Raw genomic sequence first — 24,748 nt, forward strand, 5'->3', positions numbered from 1 at the left:
TAATAACTTCAGGGGCATGTAAAAACTGTCTCAAAGAAGAAATGAACTTTACAAGCCCTGAAAATCCAAGCTGGAGAATTATCTCTCATACACCTATTTGCAAACAGGGTTATAGCCACATGATCAGGAATTTTGAAAACACAGAATGGTGTGTATGTTAGGAAAGAGTCCTATGCATGTGTACTTGTACACATGTAAGTTGTAGGCAGACATTAAACTGTATGTGTGAATGTCTGAAGCAGAAACAGCCTGTGCTATCTCTTCCACCCCTGTCTACACACACATTCATCATAATGTCTGCACAGGGCTTGTGTTTGAGGAGGCAAATTTTGAACCAAATCAAATAGCATTATAATGGCACCTAGTGATGGAATATAAGCATTGCCACAAACATCAGTGTGAGAAAGGGAAAGCACCCATATGTTCCAATTCACAGAGAAGCAAAAGTTGAAATAAAAGTCTACACCTTAAATTAGTCAACTTATCAAAAAAACACAAATCCTTGTTAACACCTCTGATTATGAGTAATGCTAAGGGCGGGGGAACAAAAATATGTATAATATACTTTAGACTGAGTTCACTTTGCAGAAATAAATTCACATTGCCTAAGTTTTGATATCAGCAGACCTCTAGTGGCTATTAATATAAATGTTGATTTCTATCTTTTTACTATTTTATGTAGGAAAGGCTGCTAAGTTTACAAAGAAAAGGAACAACTCATTCAGAAATATCATATCGAAAGATCATTTCAATAATTACTCATGTTGATGTATCTTCTGAAATAGCTCTACACTAGCATTAGTTGTCATAAAGTCATTTCCTAAGAGCCGAATTTCTAGAACATCACCCAAGCTACAGATGTGAAAAATGAGAATTCAGAACTGACCCAAAATTTCTCAAAAGAGATTTTTCTGGAGTGAAAATCTGAGAATATTTTTTGCCCCTTCCTGAAATGGAGGACAATTTTTTTGGGGGGGGCTATTATTTGAATAGTCTCTGCCTCTAATACATAATGCCTCTTAATAATGCAAGACATTGTGAGGAGTGCAAAATAGTGGTCAGGCTGCTAAAGGAAAGAAGCTGTGCCGTTGTTATTGTGCTGCCCTTCCCCAATAAAATATTGAAGTATTTCTGCTCCCACGCAGGCTAATGGAGAATATTTGGTGAAATTATACTCTCAATTTTTCAGCTTTGGCAGCAATAATAGCCTTCTGGAGTGGAGAATTAAATCAAGCTGTCTGGGATGAGGGGTGAAAGGCTTCAGGCTTTGATTCTCCAAGCAACTGCCCAAGCTGACATTGGCAAGAACTGGCTGGGCTGGTAGGTGCGCACAGCACATACATAGTGCTGTAAGTGTGGATCAGGGGCCAAGTGATTGTCCTGTTCCATAATTTTATATAAACATTAGTATATCTGACCAAAGTAAAGGTAAAGGTAAAGAACCCCTGACCATTAGGTCCAGTCGTGGCTGACTCTGGGGTTGTGGCGCTCATTTCGCTTTATTGGCCGAGGGAGCCGGCATACAGCTTCTGGGTCATGTGGCCAGCATGACTAAGCTGCTTCTGGCGAAGCAGAGCAGCACACGGAAACGCCATTTACCTTCCCGCCGGAGCAGTACCTATTTATCTACTTGCACTTTGACGGGCTTTCGAACTGCTAGGTTGGCAGGAGCAGGGACAGAGCAATGGGAGCTCACCCTGTCGCGGGGATTTGAACTGCCGACCTTCTGATCGGCAAGTCCTAGGCTCTGTGGTTTAACCCACAGCACCACCTGCGTCCCTTTTTCTGACCAAAGTAAAGTATACCTATTTCCCTGTGATATCATTGAACAAAACTATCCCTCGGAGCTTTCAAAAAGCACATGCCTCACATCTATTCTGAATGGTGTGTATTTGTTGTTGTTTTTCTGGGTTTCTACAGTAGAAAATGGCAGGTGAGTAACAGTCCTTCATACAGAGATGAAAACAAGAAGCAGATAGCTCCATGGAAACAACCTACAGAAGCCTCTTCCTACTCAAGACAAGTGCAGTCAACTTACCGGTATTTTCTCACTTTCAATTTAGACAGATTTGAAATGTAATGATTGTGGATTGCATAGATCAGTGGTCAACATGCAGCCTGTCAGTTTGGGTCATAGCCTTCAAATTTGCACAGTGGAAATACAACACAAGAGAGTTCAATTTTTTTTTTTTTAATGACCTGTCATTTCTAATAATGCTATTATAGCATTGTCTCCAGTGTGGTAGATAAAGCTGCATCAGCATTCCCGTTATAGAATCCATAGTCAAGACAGAAAATTCTGTGGAATGTAGCACTGAACTATTTACTAGATCCATTTTGATGTCATCATTTAATTGTTTTTAAAAATCTATAGGTCATGATTATAGATGGGTTATCTATTTCTTAAAAGCTATCTAAACTACTTGCTATTGCATTTTGTAGATTCTACTGCTAGTCACTTTCAGTAGGTGACTTTGAGTCAGTTCTGAAGAGGGTGGCTAGTGTCCCTGAATGTTGTGTGTGGTTCTCCATGAAGGAGATTCTTGCACCCATGTCAATCACATCCTTGATTTCAGAAGGTTTCAATAATGTATTTGGGTGGCATGCATATTTGTGGTATGATAAGGTCAAAGCACATAAAGCGTTTAAAAATCATATTGTTAGGAAAGCATTGTTTAATGTTTGGACAAGATATAAGGACTTACTTGAAAATAAAACCCCAAGGTGGCTGTCACTGATGGAAGCGAAGGCTCAGAAAAAGCTCAATATGGAGGCCAAATGGCCGAAATATTGGGAAATTTTGGAACAAGAGGGAGATAAATTAAAATTGCAGAGCTTTGAAAAACTAAAAAACAAAGTGCGAGATTGGCTTCATTATTATCAAATAATGGAGGCATATAATTTGGATAAGAAAATTGGCTTCCAGGTGGAAAAATCAAAATTAGAAACAGAACTGTTAGATCCCAAAACTAAGATTTTGTCAAGAATGTATAACTTGCTGTTGAAATGGAACACTCAAGATGAAACGGTGAAATCTGTTATGATTAAATGGGCTCAAGATGTTGGACACAACATTATGTTGGCTGACTGGGAACAGTTATGGACCACAGGTATGAAGTTCACGGCATGTAATGCCTTAAGAGACAATATTATGAAAATGATATACAGGTGGTACATGACACCAGTCAAGCTTGCTAAAATATATCATTTGTCTGATAATAAATGTTGGAAATGTAAAGAGACTGAAGGAACATTCTTTCACCTTTGATGGACATGCCCAGAGATTAAGGCTTTCTGGGAGATTATCTATAATGAAATGAAAAAGGTATTTAAATATATCTTCCTGAAGAAACCAGAGGCCTTTCTCCTGGGCATGGTCGGCCAATTGGTGCCAAAGAAGGATAGAATTTTTTTTATGTATCCTACAACAGCAGCAAGGATACTTATTGCAAAGTATTGGAAGACACAAGATCTACCCACCCAGGAAGAATGGCAGATGAAGGTGATGGATTATATGGAACTGGCGGAAATGACTGGCAGAATCCGAGACCAGGGAGAAGAGTCGGTAGAAGAAGACTGGAAGAAATTTAAAGTCTATTTACAGAAACATTGTAAAATTAAGGAATGTTAGAAGGATGCTGGAATGAAGCTATGTGGTTTTAGCAGTAATGTTATAAAGGATTAAGTAAAAATGGATTGTTAACAGGTCAGAATGTAAAGTTACAATATATTAAGATAAATTAGTAAGATAAAAACAAAGAAGGAAAGGATTTGCTGAAACAACTAATGAACTAGATTACAAAAAAGGGAGGTGTGAGGAGGTCAAGGAAACAAGCAAATGATAGATAAGATATGGAAAGATGGATTTGTTTTTAATTGTTTTTTATTTTTTTCTGTATTTTGTATTTTCTGTTTTTTCTTTTTCTTTCTTTTTTATTCTTGTAACTTTTTGAAATACCAATAAATATTATTTTTTAAAAAAATCACATCCTTGATTTCAGTATTCTGTTGCTCTTTTCTGTGGAGGCAAACATGATTTCATCCTAGGTATGACTCTGAGTGGACATTACATATAGAGAATGAGACCTCTGATGTTGTTCTCATTTGCAAACCAGAGGAACTATGATGAGCACACACACCACAATGAAACACACATCACAACCTATTCTATTGGCTAAAATAGAGCACTTCTTTCAAGCTTAATTTCAGCAGGAGAAGGGAGAAAGGGATAGGACACTCCAGGCACTGGTGGAGGAAGAGGAGTGTGGAGGGAGCGCACTGTCCCCGGCAGTGTGATCCCGGTAGGGTGCCATCACGGCTGCCCTGCCCATGCTGGGTACCATGCACCTGTGGGCTGCCCCGCCTGCTCTCCACCCCTCAGTGCTGGAGCATGAAGCTCCGCCACTGACTCCAGGCACCAGGAAAGATCCCTGCAGGAACATGTGCACCCATGAGTGAACTCCTCTGTAGAACATAGGGAAGTTTGTACAAGCTGTTCTGTGCAAGATAAAAGACACCACAGTTGACTTGTGTATAATTTTTATACTTTGAACATTTTGCAGCAGCAAGATGTACATTTAGATGTTTCATGGATAGTCAGTGAGATCACAGCTTATCACCTCCTGACATTCCTCTAGCATTGTGCAGAATATCCTCTCATTTCAATGTTCACCTCAAAAGTAGCGTATTCAAGAGTCCAGCAAGTTCTTCACAAAATACTCATTTTAGCAAACATTTGTGCTATTTCAGTGCCATTTGCATTGTTTTGTTTTTAAAGCTGCTGAAGCTTGATGGTGCCACATTTCCCTTTTTGTTTTCCCTATAGCTTGGGGCTCCTGCTAGCACAACAGGGTTCCTCCCCCTGCATGCCCCTATGCCTCCCTCAAACCCACTCTGGTGGGCCAGATGAACTCTCAGAACTGCACAGAGGTAGGAGAGCGGGGCCATTCAGTCTGGCAAGTAGAAATGCTTATGCAGATGGAATGGTCAGAAGAGTGCAAGGTTGAATTCCTCCCTTTGAACTGGAGAAGTGTATTGCTAAAACTGTTCACAGCTCCTTAAACTTCAACTATAAGACAAACAGGTGAGAGTTGCACTCAGACTGTGACTTGAGAATGGATTTTTATGACTTTACATTCCAGAGATATGACTACAGTTGCTTAGAACAATCTGTATTTCTGATGGAAATGTCCTCTGCAGCCAAGGATATTCCCCAGCAACATGAGAGAAGTTTGATGCACAGCTAGGACAAGTTTTTTGGCTTGGTGGTGGTGGGTCACTGTGACTGCCTTTTTTCTTCAAAGGTAGAGGGTTTATAAATATTAGGTAATTACATTGCCTTAGATTTCTCCCCTCCCCAGTCTTCAGCCCTCTGTGTTTGCATGTGTTTAACAGGTTGCAACCACAAATGGGTTAGACTAGTGAAGGTGTCTTCCAAGCTCCTGGAGCCCCTGGCTCACCAACTGTTGGTTCTGGATCTGCAGTGAATGAAACTGATGAGAGTATGAACACATCCTTTTAGCTGCATTTTGCTAGCTTTAGTAATACATGCTATTGCATTAGGTCTGGACATAGGGATAAAGTCACTCATTTAAGCCTGGCTAATGTAAAAAGAGGAAAGTGATTGTGCTGAAGTGTCAAAAAATTTCTGTGTTGTTTACAGAGGGGAAGATAATTTTCATTCTGGGGTATTATTGGTTAAAATATTCACTTATGTAATTATGCAGTAATAACGAAGAAGTTGATTGTAACCAACCGTTGGTAGATTGTTGCTAACAAGTCAAACATGACAAACAATTTTGAAGCAATTATTGTCATTATAAGCCACATTCAATTGTTCAGGGCAGGAGTAATAGAAAGTGACAGTTGTGCAGCTGGGATAGCGGTGTGGAAAATGTGATTGTTCCCTCATCACGTTGGACCAGTCACAACTCAGCATTGCATTTGCTAAATACATAATTCATGTTTAATAACATTTTCATTTACTGAAAGCAAATTACAGAGGAAAGGAAAACATAAACAGGCACACCTCCCTCCTCCCCACCAAAAAAAACCCCAAACCAATTGGAAAAGGGATCAGCAAGCATGTGCATTTAGAAAGTGTATGATTATTAGCTTTTTCCATGTTTTATTTATTTTTTATGACTTTTCAAAACTGCTTGGAGCAGCAGCCAATCTAGGTATTGATATGTCAAGAAGATCATCTAAAAAATTACCCTACATTTATTTGTTTTATTATACTTTTACACCACCATTTCTTCAAGAAGCTCAGCAGGGAAGGGCAGTGCTCCCCATGCCAACTGCAGCATCACAAAATCTCCGTGGGGCAGGCTAGACTGCAAGTGGATTCTCAATGGTCTGTCTGTAAGCTTTATGATCAACTAGACCTTTGATCTCAGGTCTCTTCAGTTTTTGTCCAAAACTCATTAGCTACTAGGATCTTGACACACGGTCTTCTGCTTTTCTATCTAGCTGATTTCCCCCCACATATACTGATTGTATGGAGAGTGAATGGGCAGGTTCCCTGAGCCCCAAGACTATGCACACTTGGCTGTATAACCTCTGAGCAGAATCTAAGGGACTAGCAACTTGGGAGCTGTAACAGTAAGGGACCGGAAGCAGCACCAAAGCCTGCCCAAGAACAGAATTTTCCAGATCTGGGCAAGAAAATGTGTAGACAAATGAAAATGTTAGAAATTAACATTATAACTGAATATCTGAGCAGTGTCGCATAATGCCATCTATCACAATACCCATTTTGATAATTCACTTCCCACAACAGGCTAGGTGCAGGCTGAATTAAATCCCTATCCAGAGTATAGGACCCTCGTACCTATGGGACCGTCTCTCCTGGTATGTCCCACGGAGGACCTTAGGGTCTTCAAACAAAAACATCTTGGAGGTCCCGGGCCACAGGGAGGTTAGGCTGGCCTCAACCAGAACCAGGACTTTTTCGGCTGTGGTCCCAATCTGGTGGAACGCTCTGTCACAAGAGACTAGGCCCTATGGGACTTGACATCTTTCTGCAGGGCCTGCAAGACAGAGCTGTTCCACCAGACCTTTGGCCAAGGCACAGTCTGACCCTCTCCTTTGGTAATCCTCATAGAACTCTAGCCCAATGGTTGCCATTAATTTGATTCTGAATTGATTTTAGAATGAATTGATTTTAGAATGCTGTGTTACTTTTACTGTTGTTAGCCGTTCTGAGCCCGGCTTCGGCTGGGGAGGCTGGGGTATAAATAAAATATTATTATTATTATTATTATTATTATTATTATTATTATTAGACTCTGCTGTCTGTTTTTCTTAGGATATGTTCTAGGATATACTAGAACAAGCTGGTGCTGCCTGTTTGGTTGACTCTACCAGTCTGCTTATGTGGTATCCCTAATGAGGGATCGACTTCTGATTTTGTTCTGGGGAAGTCAGTGCTTTGTTAAAGAGGTAAAGACATCCAAGCAATGCTTCTTATACTTTATGTTTAGAGATTGCAAGGGACATTTTTCTTGTGAATAGGAACTTCAGCTTGCTGTTTCAAGTGGCAGTCAAAGTACTTGTTTGTAACTTATTTACTGGCCTTGAAAGTAACATCCTTACAAAGTTGGAAGAGCTGGGGAATGCAACCCTTGGCTCTTTCAGAAGAAAGGGCAGGATTTAAATTCACTAAATAATAATTGGAAATAATGGCATAAATGTAAAAAGGGAATAAATGTAAGAAGGAACACATGTGAGCACAGTGTAAGAACATGGGAACCTCTAAAGAAAGGAAGTACTGTATCAGCAGATCTCCTTTCTACCATAAGCTTTTCTGTTGAGGTTGGAGTGAAATTTCTATATACTAAAGGCCAGAGGATAGCAAACTGCATCTCAGGAGTCCTGCTTATCTCTAAGGACAAGCATCTATTCCTGCTATGGCAACTGACCTGATTCAATGAGCAATTCACTCTTCCTTACAGACAATCCTTAGTGTTTTGTCACCAACTAGAAATGTTGCAGGTTATCCGATGACTTCAATATCTAATGCTTTATCAGTAATACTTTATCTCTCTTCAGCTGAACAATCATTCCACTGTCACTGAAACTCCCTTATACTAGCCACAAAGAAATAGTTAAAGTGTCTGCAACATGTGCTACAATTGTGTTGGTAGGCGATAGTTATTTAATGTTTTCTTTTACAGTTGATATTAATTTTTGAAACTCACACTGCACCTCAGAAAGCTCAATGGACACTACTCATTTCTTTGAAGAAACTGAATATAATTTAAGGCAGTGAAGTAATGATATATGCCAGCTTCACTTAAATTATTCACAGGTGACAAAGGCATTAATTTTCTTCGACACAGTGATATTATTTACTCCCAGTATGAAGAAACTTTTGTGATGTTGCCATGAAAAAGATAACACTTCAATTAATTTTCAGTTCAGCCCTAAGGCTTATTCTGAAACATGCAGATGTAAATGTTCAATTTCTTTTTCTTTATTGACAAAAGAATTCAGTGCTTGTGAAAGGTGGCAGACTGACAATCATGGAGGCAGAGAATGTATTTTTATTCTCAGAGCTGGTGCTGCACAATAGAAGCAGGGAGATTCTTTACATTATTCTGTCAGCTTACTTTAGCCAAGGCACTTCATAAACTAGATTGTCTGGTCCGCAAATTTTAATGCAACAGAAGCAGCAGAAAGCCTAAGTAACTATCTTAAATTCTGACACACACCAAAGTTTGTTGTCAGCATAAGACATGTTATTTAGGTAGATTCCTCCCCCCCCCCTTCAATTTTTAGTGCTTGCACTACTTATGCAGTCACAAATACAACTGCTGCAGATAATAAGCAATCTGAAATGTACCTGATTTGTATAGAACACTTGTGTAGATCTCAGGTTTTGAGAAGGTTTTCTTCAGTTCAGTGGAGAAGAGTTTTTATCTGATGCATAAGAACCCCCAAAGCTGTGTAAAAATGGTGCTTTGTGCTCAGGACTCCCCTGAGTGAGTGCCGAGGGCCCTGCTCCTCTCTGCCACTTACCATCTGGCCTGGGGTGGGGCCTGAAGTCTCATAAGGACTGCGTGGTGCTTGATGCCTGCTGCCCAGGAGGACTCCCCTGAGTGAGTGCTGCCTGCTGCCCAGGAGGACTCCCCTGAGTGAGTGCCGAGGGCCCTGCTCCTCTCTGCCACTTACCATCTGGCCTGGGGTGGGGCCTGAAGCCTCATTATGACTGCGTGGTGCTTGCTGCCTGCTGCCCAGGAGGACTCCCCTGAGTGAGTGCTTGAGGGCCCTGCTCTTGCCACTTACCATCTGGCCTGGGGCGGGGCCTGAAGCCTCATAAGGACTGCGTGGTGCTTGCTGCCTGCTGCCCAGGAGGACTCCCCTGAGTGAGTGCCTGAGGGTCCTGCTCCTTCCTGCCACTTACCACCTGGCCCAGGGCAGGGCCTGCCAGGCCTCACTAGGACAGTGTTACTGCAGGAGGGGCACAGAGTGTTTTTAAAATGTTTTTTAAAAAATTCTTTTGGATTTTTTGTATGTGGGGGGTGGGGGTGGGATGGATGTTTGGTTGGGTTTGGGGAATTATTTTTTTTATTTTGATGTTTTTGTAATTTTTAAATTTTTTTGTTTGTATTGTTTTATTGGTTTTGTTTGTTTGTATAAGTTGTTATTTTGTTCTTAGGGGGAGGGGTCAGGGTTGCCGGGGAGTGGGCCCCAGCCCACAAAATGGCTGGGGCATGTTCCACAGGGGGGGATGCACTGGGACAATCGATCTCAGTGATCACGGGTAGGAGGAGGAGTTACGCTAAGACCAGACCATGTCATTACAGAGGAGGCAGGTTTAGTCGTTGTCTGAGGACTATTCCTGCCTCCGGGTCTGGTCCTGACCGGATGGATACTAGAATCAGCAAGGGATACCCACATGACCTGAAGGTGCTGCTGTGCAATGCTAGGTCAATGATTCATAAGACCACTGCCATCCATGACTTGATCATGGATGGAGGACTTGACCTGGCATGTGTAACAGAGACTTGGTTGGATGAAGCAGATGGGCCTGTCCTTGCCGCTGCTTGTCCACCAGGTTTCTCTTACGCACAGCAACCCAGGTCATGTGGGCGGGGAGGGGGGGTTGCAGTGATTTTTAGAAAGTCATTAGTTTGCACCAGGCGTCCTATTGGGAAGACCCAGTTTTCTGAGTGCATGTTCTGGAAGTTGGGCAATAGGGGCAGTACAGGATTCCTTTTGGTGTACCGACCTCCCCGCTGCACCAAGGATTCCTGCCCGAGCTGCTTCAGGTCGTGGCGGATGTTCTCCTGGAGACACCTAGCTTGGTCGTCCTAGGGGATTTTAACATCCATGCCGACACGACCTTACAAGGGGCTGCTCGGGACTTGATATTGATGTTGGTGATCTGACACTAAGTAAAAGTGAAACAAAAGAAGTGCCATGGTCAGATCACTTCCTGGTGCAACTGGACTTCTCTGCGACCCATCCCCTCTGCAGGGAGGTGGGACCAATTCGGATGGCCCACCCCCGCCACTTAATGGATCCAAATGGTTTCCAGAGAGTGGTAGGGGATGCTTTATCCCATGTTATGGCCTTTCAGCTGATTCCCTGGTGGCCCGCTGGAATGCGGAGTTAACCAGGGCTATTGACTGTTTGGCTCCGAAGCGCCCTCTCCGATTGCATGGAGCCCGGAGAGCCCCGTGGTTTTCCACGGATCTGAGGGCAATGAAACAATCTTTGAGACGGCTAGAGCGCCGGTGGCAGATAACTCATTCCGAATCTGATCGGACACAGGTTAGAGCTCAACGTCGAGCCTACCAAGTGGCGATAGAATTTCTTCACCGCCTCTATTGCATCTGCAGAAAACAGCAGCAGGAGACTTTTTCAGGTGGTTCACAATTTAGCGGAACCACCTGTAACATCGGGGCCCAGTACGGGCCACATGTTCTCCTGCAAAGATTTTGCAAAGTTTTTTGCAGATAAAATCGCTCAGATTCGGGAAGAAGTAGACTCCACCGTGGGAGCAGGGCCAGGGCGGGAGAGTGCTAGAGTTCTGTCTAGTCAAGTTGAGTGGGATCAATTCCAATCTGTTACCTCCGAGGATGTGGACAGGCTGCTTGGACGAGTGAAACCAACCACCTGTCTCCTGGATCCTTGCCCATCCTGGCTTATAAAAGCTAGCCGGGAAGGACGGGGCAATGGGCTTCGTGGGGTGGTGAATGCTTCCCTCCGTGAGGGAGCCTTCCCAGACCCGCTGAAAGAGGCAGTTATTAAACCGCTTCTTAAAAAACCATCTTTAGATGCGGCCACAATTGCAAACTATCGCCCAGTCTCAAATCTTCCATTCTTGGGCAAGGTGATAGAGCGAGCGGTTGCCGAACAACTCCAGGCACGCCTGGAAGAAGCGGACCATTTGGATCCCTTCCAGTCGGGATTCAGGCCTCATCATGGGACTGAAACTGCCTTGGTCGCACTGGTTGATGATCTCCGGCGGGCTAGGGACAAAGGTGAGAGTTGTTTCCTGGTTCTGCTGGATCTCTCAGCGGCCTTTGATACAATCGACCATAACATCCTTCTGGACCGTCTAGAGGGGCTGGGAGCTGGGGGCACTGTTATACAGTGGTTCCGCTCCTTCCTCCTGGGCCGTGTTCAGAAAGTGGTGGTGGGGGATGAGTGTTCAGACCCCTGGGCTCTCATTTGTGGGGTGCCTCAGGGTTCTGTCCTCTCCCCCATGCTTTTCAACATCTACATGCAGCCGCTGGGAGAGATCATCAGGAGGTTTGGGCCGGGTGTTCATCAGTATGCAGATGATACCCAGCTCTACCTCTCTTTTAAATCAGAACCAGTGAGGGCAGTGAAGGTCCTGTGTGAGTGTCTGGAGGCGGTTGGAGGATGGATGGCGGCTAACAGATTGAGTTGAATCCTGACAAGACAGAAGTACTGTTTCTGGGGGACAGGAGGCGGGCAGGTGTGGAGGATTCCCTGGTCCTGAATGGGGTAACTGTGCCCCTGAAGGACCAGGTGCGCAGCCTGGGAGTCATTTTGGACTCACAGCTGTCCATGGAGGCACAGGTCAAATCTGTGTCCAGGGCAGCTGTTTACCAGCTCCATCTGGTACGTAGGCTGAGACCCTATCTGCCTGCGGACTGTCTCGCCAGAGTGGTGCATGCTCTGGTTATCTCCCGCTTGGACTACTGCAATGCACTCTACGTGGGGCTACCTTTGAAGGTGACTCGGAAACTACAACTAATCCAGAATGCGGCAGCTAGACTGGTGACTGGGAGCGGCCGCCGAGACCATATAACACCGGTCTTGAAAGACCTACATTGGCTCCCAGTATGTTTCCGAGCACAATTCAAAGTGTTGGTGCTGACCTTTAAAGCCCTAAACGGCCTCGGTCCAGTATACCTGAAGGAGCGTCTCCACCCCCATCATTCTGCCCGGACGCTGAGGTCCAGCGTCGAGGGCCTTCTGGCGGTTCCCTCATTGCGAGAAGCAAAGCTACAGGGAACCAGGCAGAAGGCCTTCTCGGTAGTGGCGCCCACCCTGCGGAACGCCCTTCCAGCAGATGTCAAAGCGATAAACAACTACCTGACATTCAGAAGACATCTTAAGGCAGCCCTGTTCAGGGAAGTTTTTAACGTGTGATTTTACTGTATTTTTGGTTTTTATGGAAGCCGCCCAGAGTGCCCAGATGGGCAGGATATAAAAAATAAATTATTATTATTATTATTATTATTATTATTATTATTATTATATCACAATTCATATGGCACTCATTCATTTATTACAGTTGGATTACTTCCTAAAACTAGGTATTTAGGAACTGCATATACCCAGCCTTAAACATGATTTCATACATGTAATAGCGTTTTCATGCACACAGATATGTTTAGATTTGGAGTATTAGTGATTCTTTATAATGAGCAACACATGTTACCATTCTGCTCTAATCATAGGTGCATCACGGGTCTCATGCTACTGGTGACTTCGGTACTATTAGGATTTCTCCTGAAAGGTCTAGAATCCAGTATGATCACTTTTCAATTGTATGGCTTTCTTTGAAATTCATATAACAATAGGAACCTCTGACTGAATTTTCTACTTCTACTTATTCTCAGGGCTACTGCCCTTCATCCATCCCCTGAATTTAAGAATCATCCCAACCTCTTTTGTGGATTCCGAGGAGTTAATAAGCTGTGCCTGCCATAACAAGTAGTCAGAAGTAGGCCATGGACCAGGTGAGTCAACAAAAAAAATATCTCCGCATCACTAGGAAGAGATGCACAATTGTTATTCTTACAAGCACAGCTAGGTCCCACTTCTTAATCTTAAAGTGTTATATTTTCAGAAATGAGCCCTTGGATAGAGAATTGTCCTCTCAAAGCACAGTTTGTTTGTTTTTTGTTTGTTTGTTTGTTTGTTTGTTTTAAAAAACCTTATATGGCATATCTAGTAACTTTCCATTTAAAAACAATATAGTAAATAACTTTGTTTTCAGACAAGGAATTTTACTGAACCTACTTTTAGCTTTTACTTTCAGGTAGCCCTAGTGGCTCTGACACACTAATATTGTGAGCTGGAATCCCCCAAGGTATAACAGAGAAAAGAGAAACAGAGCTCCAGCTGCTAGGCTGGAATGCAGCTTGTGAGGGACAGAGAATTCTATCAGAATGAATTACCGTAGTTTAGGGCAGCAGGATAGGAAGCCACAAGGAGAACAGTCAAAGATTTAAGTAGATTCTTGAAGTGGGCATATTGTGTGCCTGCCCCCTAGAGGGGCAGAAGTATAGAAGGGTGCACTGACAGAGCAATGACACTGAAAAAAAAATGATGACAGCTTTAAGTGAACACTGGGAAATGGAAGGAAGTATTCTAGTGGAGTGCATCTGTACACTGGTCTTAACAAATTGTGTTACACTATTCTCTGTACAACAGCAAAGAATTTAAACCTTCATACTTAGAGAAGGAATCTTAGGCTTTATTGCAAGATTTCACTGCATCCTTGCATTTAATAGCCATTCCCATGCATTGCATTAAGTGCTTTAAGTTGGGGAGTGGGATGGCACATGCTGTTATCCTTCCCAACCTTCATATATTCAGCTGAATTTCTGCATGGACGCTACATTCATAAAACAGTTTGCATGTAGGGCTTTCTTTGCATTACAGAGAACCTGAAATACAAATGACCTCACTTATTTCCCTCCATACACATTCAGTGTGACATGTGAAGGGGGCACACATATACTAGCTTCCCATTCATTCATATAGTTCTCAGGTCTCGGCCTATCTCTGATATGGGATGTTGCTAGGATGCAGGATAAATAATGTTCAAAGGGGTAATAGATGTAGTCAAGGGCAGCATGGCAGTCAGACACTGGACTGCTATATTTTAGTACTGTGGGGACAAGATCTTGCCTCCAATTGGACACTCATCTCCCTTAGATCACAAACTTGGAACCACAATGCTTCCATTTACTTAAAATGAACCCTAATTCACTCCATGCCAACCTCAATTTTACAAGAAAAAGACTAATAAAATTGTTGTCAGTATATTGTGGATACCATCTCTACTAAAGCAGACTCTATGTCAGAAGCAAGACTGAAAATCCTCTTTCTGACATCTTTGCTACTACAAGCGTTTTTTTCTTTTTCTTTTTCTTTTTTGGCTGAAGTCCTGCTTCTTTATTTTTTGCTAGTGTTTAGACGGGAGGCCTATATTTTTCAGTGATCTTGAGGACTCACAGGTATATGCAACAGGCTGTGGGGAATCTGTGGCCCTCATTATTTTGTTGGACCATCACTCCCATCACCCCTGACCATTGAACATGCTGGTTGGGGCTGACAGGTGTCATAGTTCAACAACATCTGGAAAACCACAGATTCCTTGGTGCACATTCAGTGCCTCTACGTATGGCTAGTTTTGCCTCCATGTACTGCAATGTCTCCATGTGCAATACTTCATATTTTCCCATAAAAATGAATGGTAGTTTACTTTTGTGAAAGAAACTAAAGTCATGCACATTTGGAGATGCCATTGTCTCTTCATAATATATGTTATATTTAAGGCTGAATATTTTTGCATCTTTGGGAAGTGTCACAAAAGTGAGCCAAGTAAATCATTTAGACACAAAACAGTTCTTAAAGTTGTCTACAGACACAATAAATGTGCACAGATCAGAAGCATAATAATGAATGAATAGTAGCAGAAATGGCTTTATTTACTCCCCTATACCCCACATCATTGACAATGAACAAAAGAAAAAAGGAACTGATCAACAAAACTCAGCTTCATTTGCCAGAAAGTTAGCTTACCATCTTGCTGGCCCTGGAGATTCTGCGGACTTTGAATTCTTTCTTCGAGATTTGAACTGAGGTCAGAGTTCACAGCAGACATCCTGGTGGAGTCACTCAGATCAAATTCATCACTTTCTATAGAGCTTTCATCCTGAAAATATAAAATTCTGCATCACAAGCATATTAACAAATGTCAAGATAATTTTCAGGCACAGTGTTCATATAGATTAGGGCTTACCAAGCAATTACTTGGTGTTGTTCAGCCTAGAACTGACAACCTAGAATGCTTTGATTCTTTGTTATTTAACTACAAGATCTATACAAGAGTAATTAACTGACTGTTGTGCCCAGTTACATGTGCTTAAATCCAATTGATGAGTGTAAATAGACTCAGGATTACAGCTACTGCAGAGAAGGGCATGGGAATTTGAGTGAAGAGAAGCAGAATTTCTATAAGTAACTGAGATACTATGATTGATAATCACTGATTTAAAAAAGGCAAAATAGAACAGTTCCAGATAGCTGAGGTACTCTCACCACAACATTTCCCCCCATTTCATAATATGAAACAAGACAGTCTAAAGGTTTAGCGTCTCTGTACTGAACAACTCTCTTTGCACTGTGTAATGACATGTTGCACTCTTTCAGTATATGAGAGCTTCCAAGAAGAATTCTGCTTCCCCATGTGAAATAAGTTCCTTCCAAAATTAATGTGGTTATCAAGATGCTTATCCCACCCAAAATTCATAACGGCAAAGTTTGGAGTCCAAATTTCCCTCATTAAGAACTTCCAAGCTAATTATGAGCTGAGCTTAAAAAATTGGGCTCTGCTTGTGATTAATAAAGGCTTGGTTCCCGACACCAGCCCTGCCCATTGTCACAGTCCTCTTCCCTTTCCCACTGAAACCTATGGTATGTTGTGGCAGTATCGACAGTGATGAGAAGGGTTGCTGCCGCCGCCTTTATTAGGCTCTGTAGCAGCACAGGGAAATGTTCTGGGCCCAAGAAAACTGGTGTCCAGAAACATGTTCAACAAGATTCCTGGAGGCCAAAGTTTCTTTAAGCTAATGACTTCTTACTAGGGACCCAGAAACCCCAGGAAGGTGTTACTCCAGGGATCATGGAGCCAACAATACTATTGCCGCAATCAAGGTCACAACTTTGTTGCATCTACCAAGTAAATCGTGATGGGTGGGGAAGAAAGGAAGTGAGTGGACTGGGACTCATCTGGAGCTTGTGGAGGCCTGCAGTCCTTGCTATATTCCTCTGGGGTGTGAAGGCCTTGTCAATCCCCAATAACACTACTGGGAGCATGCCAAACCCGGAGCCCCCCCAATTCAAAGGAACAATTTTGAGTCCAATTTGAACCAAGACAAATTTATTCATTTTAAGTATGCCCTTTCTGAATCAAGCCCAACTCATTCATCAGTAGCAGTATTTTACACCATTACAGATGTCTGCAACCTGGCAAAGGGGACAAAATTTCTAAAAATTAGCCTAATTTACACTGAGCTGTAAATAGGCTCTGTACTCACAAAGGCTTTCTGGGCCAGTGTGCACATTTGGGAGGGGGGAATGGCTGCTATTAGGGCATGGCATAACACAAAATGACTACTTTGGGGGCTGGTGTAATGGCTGCCACATCTAAAGAGCAGAAAAAAAGAGAAAGGATCACAAAATGGTGTGGCCATGCTCCACCCACCAATCACTCCATCAATGGAAAAAGACATCTGCATCAGCCACTACTATACTCACTCACAGAGGGAAGTGGCTTGTAGCTGTTTTCAGGTAAGCCCATATCAGGAGACCCACTAATATTGGAAGCAACCTACCAGAGCACAGTTTACCAAAGGCCCCTTCAAACCTGAAGCTAGCCGTATTAAGAATGGCGGCATATTTTTAAATAAAGAGTTGACTTTTTTTCTCTTCACATAGATTGCTCCTGCTAGACAGTGAGTAAGGTCAGAAGCTGTTGCATAAAACAGCTAGTGGCTACTGATTTCCAGTCAACTGTATTCTACTCAGAGTCACATTTCTCTGATAACTCCCCTCTTCCGCCAGCAGTATTCAGTTGTTAGATGTTCTCCATGATGATAGGATGCAGGAGCAAAGCCAGTAGAATTGATAAATAGGACCTGCAGCTAACAGTGGCAGTATGGAGTCTTTTTATCGTTATTCTGTTCCTGTTTACTGGTCCAGTTAGTCAGCACTCCTCCACAGTGATCTGCCCTAGGGGTCGCCAACAGGGTGCTCTCTCTGATGAATCACTATGCTTGCTTTGGCTGATGAGACCTGGAGTCCAGCATCTGGAGGGCATCACATTGTCTGCTACTGGTAGGAAGGGAAGGAAATAGAGCAGGGGTGGCCAGTATGGTTGGCCTGTGCTGCTCACCTGACCTCCCTCTGGCTGAGTTCGAGGATGGATTCCAGGATGGAGAATTCCAGCATTCGAGGATGGAGAGGAGTGTGGGGCAAGGCAGTGCAAAGTCAGTGTGGATCAATCTACCTATGTTTCTGACCATCACTATTTGTGGTTATTCTTGAGATCTCCCCATTCAGGTTTTAACTTCAAATATTTTTGTTTATTCGGCACTTCTCCCACTTCTTCTTCTGCTGATACCTCCCTGTTGTCTGTGAAAGGTGCCATTTTAACTACATAAGCAAAGACACTCAAAGCCTGAATATATTAAATAGAAGGAATGGTGGTGGTATTAGGAGATGCCAGTCTACCTTGCCTTTCTTTCACATGTAGCAAAATCCTAGAAACATCTACACTGAAGCTAGTCTTATTAAGTTCAATGGGACTTATTCTTAGGTAAGCAGGTACAGGATTTCAGCTTAAGCCTTTCATCAACTAGCTTGCAAACATGAAACTGAACGGAAAATATTACATAATTCAATATGATCTTAATAACTGCAAATATCTTACATGACCTTTGAGACCCTGTCTAAGCTGCAAGTGACCCTATCCATCTAATTATTTTACTAAATTGTCAGATGGTTTAATGTAAAACAGAGAAAAGGCAAAAATACTAGATCAGTTTTCCTTTAATTCTCCCAGATAATCAGATCAACTCTTCATTATATTTCTTCTGCTTATCCCACTCAGAAAACCCCTACTCAGAAAAGCTTTAAGCATATTCTGAAATCCCACTTGCATAAACTCAGACTCAAGGGTTTTGCTATAAATTTAAGTAGCGACTCACTTTTAAAGCTGCGCTAATGTATTTTATTTGGCAGGGATCATTTAAACACATGCACACTAACATACACACTAACAAACCATGTGAATTGAACAAACTAGGTTCAAGACCTAAGCATGCTAGTTCTTAAGACATCTACAGAAGTTTCTGATGGACTTGGTTGATAATAAGTTCCAAATGTGCATGCTCTCTCATACCCTTCCCAGGCTTCAGTACTGCCTCTGGCAATAGCTTTTACAGTTTCACTATGCATAATATTAAGCCAAACCATGACTTAGCATGAATGAGCATGCTTGGAGAGGAGGTCACAGCTGCTTTGGATCTGTTCTAGTTCTACTGCTGCACTGTGCTGAGTTAAGTCATGGTTTGGCTAGTTGGTCATCTGAACGTGGGCTTGTGGTTTAGCTCTCCCAGAAACACCAAAGTAGGACAAATATTGGCTAGAGGTCATGGTGTGTCTGGAGAGAGCTAAGCCCCATGTTCAGAAGACATGCTGAGAATCCTAAGGATCAGATGGAGAGTCCTGAAGGGCCACAATTGCCTTTCTGACCTCCCACTTTTGCCTTAAAATGGAACTCTTGAAAATCTGTCATCTAAAATATTTGAAGAATAAACATTAACATGAGCCAACAGAACAGCTCTTCCATACTTGAGTATTGTTAAGAAAAAGCAGGTCAAGTCAAGCCCAAGTAGTGAAGTGAACAATCCAGAAGAATGTCCTTCCCAAGTACCTTTCCCCTTCTCTCTCATTATTTGAACATGAGGAAACAGAACCATAGAAAACCCCATATGATCAGCTCTCAAGATTGAATATGTTGCATACTCTATGTAGAATCATAAACTATAAATAGCAAGGTATGATTTCAAACCTATGATTAAGTGAATGTTTTCCATTCCTCCTGTGTCATTAGAGCAATTGAAGTTGTAGCTTTAAAAATTACTCTTAATAGTAGACAAAACAAATTGCTAATGTAATAAGGGACCATAGATGAACGTAGTCCACCACTACTGTTACTATGAATTAGTCTTAGATATTTACCTCATCTTTCTGGGAATTTAATAACTGTAGCTTCATGTGCTTCATGTAGGCCATTGTGATTGGCATGTTGTAATCAATCATGCTGGTAACCAAAGTTGGGGGCTTCCCATTATCTGTAAGAATAAACAAAGATTAAAAAAGGTGTGATTCTGGAGTTTTCTATAAACAAAATAATTACAAATAAATGATATGTAGTACTTCCTACTATGGGTGTGTTTCATCATGAAACACTGCTTTACAGCTGTCATGATGTGTGAACTGGGTCTCCTGAAAAAGTCCTATGTGACAATGTTTTGGTGGATTTTAGCACTTACTTATGATATTTATATTCCCCCTTTCTTCCATCATGACACTCAAAGCAGCAAGCACAGGAGTTTCAGGCATTATTTCATTCAGCTACAAGTCAATCCAGATATCGTTAGCATCTGCAAGGTCACCATATTATGTGCCAGAATAATAGAATGGCCTGATTTAACTAGCATTCTAACTGTGCTAGCGAATAAGTCCAGCAAGGGGTAAGACTGGATGGAATGGATAGGGGCAAGGAATGCTTCTTGTGTCATTCAAGGATGAGAAAAGACTTCTGAGAAAATGTGCTCATTTATCAAATCTCTTTGGGCTTCCCTCAAAATTTCTCCTGAGGAGGAATCGCCTCATTGCTCTAAAATGTTAACTTTAGTTGGAATGGTAGTACAGTGGTACCTCAGGTTAAGTACTTAATTTATTCCGGAGGTCCGTACTTAACCTGAAACTGTTCTTAACCTGAAGCACCACTTTAGCTAATGGGGCCGATTTCTGTTCTCAACCTGAAGCAAAGTTCTTAACCCGAGGTACTATTTCAAAGGTACTTTGGCCACCTCATGAGAAGAGAAGACTCCCTGGAAAAGACCCTGATGTTGGGAAAGATGGAGGGCACAAGGAGAAGGGGACGACAGAGGACGAGATGGCTGGATAGTGTTTGCAAAGCTACAAACATGAGCCTGACCAAACTGCGGGAGGCAGTGGAAGACAGGAGTGCCTGGCGTGCTCTGGTCCATGGGGTCACGAAGAGTCGGACACGACTAAACGACTAAAGAACAACAACAACACTATTTCTGGGTTAGCAGAGTCTGTAACCTGAAGCGTATGTAACCTGAAGCGTATGTAACCCGAGGTACCACTGTAGTACTAGGTTTGTGTGTGTACAATACAGTGGTGCCTCGCAAGACGAAATTAATCCATTCCGCAAGTCTCTTCGTCTTGCGGTTTTTTCGTCTTGCGAAGTACGGCTATTAGCGACTTAGCTGCTTAGCGGCTATTAACGGCTTAGCGGTTTAGCGGCTTTAAGAAAAAGGAAACAAACTCGCAAGAACTCGCAAGACGTTTCGTCTTGCGAAGCAAGCCCATAGGGAAATTCGTCTTGCGAAGCACCTCAAAAAACTGAAAACTCTTTCGTCTAGCGAGTTTTTCGTCTTGCGAGGCATTCGTCTTGCGGGGCACCACTGTAATAATAATAATTATTTATTTATATAGAAGACTAAGAAGGGGGTATTGTCCTTTGTCTCAAAATATATATTCAATATAGGGCTCATTGGTACCTTAAATGAGCCCTTATTTTTACTTTCATTTATTTGTTTATTAAAATAATTTCTAACTTGCCTTCCTGGACATTCCACACACACACATGCACACACACACACACACACACACACACACACATACACACCACAAGTTGCTTCACAACAAAATGTCCATGAAGTCATATAAGCAATTTATGGAACAATCCCTGTTAAATGAGCAGCAGCAAATAAAAATGAATAAGAAACTACATTAGTCTGATCTTCACCCTGCTGAGGGGCATCAGCATTCCTGAGAGAACGTGAAGGCCTTTACATTAGGGGCACTACAAGCTTCATTTGCTGGCATCTCAGGTTCTTGTAGTCCTTATTATCTTTGGTATTTTAAGTTGCTCCATCATGCTACCCTGACAGAAGGTATATGCATCTTTTTAGATAAATATTTTGAGTTTATAAATCCAAAACATTGTGACTGTTCATGCACGCTATCTCCTCCTTGGACACACAAAAGTGGACACACAAAAAGGAAGAGGGGGGAGAATGCTTCCCTCAGGTAAAATTACCATTTTAGCAGGAACGTGGTATTACACATAATCCTTTGAGAGAATGCAGAAGACTACTATATTCTGGCTTAAGTGAATGAGACAATATGACTTGTTGAACCGTTCTAGTGTACAATGTTTTATGAGTCTTCATTTAAACCAAGGAAATATAAATGGACATTATGAATAAAATTACTTTACATCCCACTATTTGACACTAAAGTTACCTTTGTGATCTGCTCCATCTGGGTTTAAATGCATTCTTTTCTGGCACTCTGAGCAGCTCATTAGAAATCGAGTCACCGCTTCTCTTGGTAGAAAGGCATAGGTCTCTGAAATCTGAAATGAATAACATAATATAGGCATCATATAAGTTGATTGAACTCATCATTGTATTTCTGAATAAAGTGTACATATCATAATTGCTGGAAGTAAAAAGCATGCGCTACACAATTTTTAAAAAAACAAACAAACAGCAATTTAATCTGTCTGCTTATCAAATAAGGATATGTTTATAAACCTGCTGTCCACAAAGCCTTCAGTTTTGGTTGAATTATTTCAGTTTAATAGGTGGCTTTCTGGAAGCTACCCTTAGAAAACCAGTGGGGATACCTTGGATCCTTTCAGACATCCTCTTTAGTGAGCATTTGTGGTGATCTGTGGTCATGATGCTATGGGGACAGGGTGCCATATACTTCCAATACTGTCTGCACCTGTAAAAGTGTTTGGGGTGGTGACACTGCTGCTTTTTCATTTATTGCATATCCCGTAACTTTCTGCTGAAATCCTGTAACATTCCACTTTAATTTTCTCCCACTTTTTGTGCTATAGCCCCTCCAGACAGCAATAATGTAGTGTCCCTGGGGATATTAATAACTAATAATGCAGAATAAGTCCACCACTGATGCACTATTATTGTGGCAAGAACATGTGGCACAATATACCCACAATAAAACACCAATCTGCAAGGGCCCCTTGTTCAGATCTTGGGAAAATGACTTGCTAGTGATATCATTCTTCAGGCTTCAGAACAAGAACAAACACACACACACACACACACACACACACACACACACACACACACAAGTTTCTAAAGTTAAAACTCCTGTGTGGGAGTCTCTAGCACACATTCATTTAAATGGATTTGGATGAACACTAAGGTGCCATCATGCAATGCACAGTGTGATATCACACAGCATATTTTGAACTTTTAATAACATAATGCCGGGCAATTATGTTTTATAGCCTACATGTGGATCTTCAAAAGAATATTGGCATGTGGAGTACTCCTGTTCAGAATTACAGCCAGCCATGCCTTCTAGCATAGGCCAATGCATTCCCCCCTCCTACCATTTTGCACCCCAATAACCAGCATTATTTGTGCTCATTCCTCAACTACCTTTGGAGTTGATACATTTAAGAGTTTTGTTTCCCTAAAGATTTTTTTTTTTACTTAAGCAAATTTTGGGGTTCTTCCTAGCCTTCAGATACCTTCGTCTTGTGAGTGGATGGTGTTGTTCGGTTATATCCATAGTTGCAGAATCAGTTCATAGTTAGTAAGTTGACTCTTTAACAAAGGGAACCCTCACCACCATGGCTCTTAAAGCAATGAGATGGACAGTTTGATAAAGAATATAGCAGGTGAAGTACAGATTTTCACAGTGTGTAATGGGGGAAGGTGTGGGGCATGCAAAGTGATCTTTGGTATGAGAATAGTGTGTGAACAGGGTGCATAGGTTTTCACCTGTGAAATCCTGGAGGGTAGGGGCATTGTTAGAGCATGACCTAGTGGGCCGGAGGCCTGCATCTTTAGTGCCAGCCCCCAGAACTCCTGGCCCTTGCCCTCTTTTTAAAATTTATGCTTAAAATGATTCTTTAAAAAACATAACTGAGCATGTCACAACATACTGCCACTGAAATCCCACACCCACCCATCATCTTAATTTTCCCAGAGGCCTTTATTTTAATTTTAATATATTCAAAAGCAGTAGTTGTTGTCAATTGTGTTTCAGGTGGAGGGCTCAATAAACATACAGTGTACCAGAACCAGAAAGTAATGTTGGTACACCATAGCTCAAAGTAGGGCTTGAATAGCGATGGGCAAAGATGTCAATTTCAGATTCTCTCAGTTTCTTATTTTTCCAATCTAGGATTGTCCACATTTCCACATTTGTTTGTCAATAATAATAATATCCTCATGAAAATTAATCTGCATTTTAGTGTGAATTTCTTGTAATAGACTGGTTTTTTGCGTTTTTTTTCTGATATACACATTTTTGCAAAACATTTTGCCCAATGTAGCGGATTTTTGTGTGCTGTTTTAGCTAACACGTACATTTAAATGCATAACATATACATTTAACATAGTATATTCATTTTTGTACACATTAGTTGATCAGAAAACTGCACTGCAAAATTCAGGGAATTGTGAATTTCAAAGAAAGGCTATGTTTCAGTTTCCATATTGTTCCAGAAAGTATGAATTAAGTAGGCTTGGCTTTAAATATTAACTGAGTCAAATTTCTCCCTCATCTCTATCCTTTTTTTCCTTTCTGAAAGCCAGCCTAAATTTTCATCTAGACATATAATTTAAACTATGCAAATATTATGCAAACTCATGCAGTGTCTTTTTAAGTACCTTACAATGCCCCTGTTGGAGGGAATGCTTTTTCTCATAAAATAAGAGTGTTACACAAACCTCTCTTTATATATTCCACTGTAAAAGTTCAAAACTGGAGACTGTCACTTTTCACCCAGCAACATTGACAATTTCATTCGCCATTCTTGAAGCTGCTGTTGACATAGCAATGGGGAGATAGCAGCCAGGTAGGCACCCATCCACCATGGTTGGACCCCACTCCAGCAGAGAACCCCCCTGCCCCTGCCACCCATCAAGCAAGCAATTGCTATCCTGATGCTGTGGCCATCAGACAGAAGAAATGCAGGTAGAAGTCATGCACCCATTCACTCTGCCAGTTCCACACTTTGCAGCAAGGAACAATTGAACTTGATGCTGCCAAGCTGCTGCCAGGAAGACTAAATGAGTGAATATTTAAAATAGAGATTGAAAATAATTAGAACCCTTATACATTCTTTAGCAGCACTTTTCAGAATTTGGCTGCACCG

General features: G+C 41.8%; 1 protein-coding gene across 4 annotated transcripts in view; it reads right to left on the reverse strand.

The window, feature by feature from the left end:
- Nucleotides 1–24,748, reverse strand: part of NOL4 (nucleolar protein 4) — a 139,256-nt gene that overhangs the window by 55,078 nt on the left and 59,430 nt on the right. For all 4 annotated transcript variants that reach the window (XM_079982711.1, XM_079982710.1, XM_079982713.1 and 1 more), the window contains 3 exons: nt 21,850–21,961; nt 19,525–19,637; nt 15,301–15,433 (listed from right to left, as the gene is read on the reverse strand). In XM_079982711.1, the coding sequence (XP_079838837.1) occupies nt 15,301–15,433; nt 19,525–19,637; nt 21,850–21,961 (358 nt within the window). The remainder of the gene's footprint in view (nt 1–15,300; nt 15,434–19,524; nt 19,638–21,849; nt 21,962–24,748) is intronic.

This window comes from Podarcis cretensis (assembly GCF_951804945.1).
Source record: "Podarcis cretensis genome assembly, chromosome: 7".
Taxonomy (NCBI): Eukaryota; Metazoa; Chordata; class Lepidosauria; order Squamata; family Lacertidae; genus Podarcis; species Podarcis cretensis.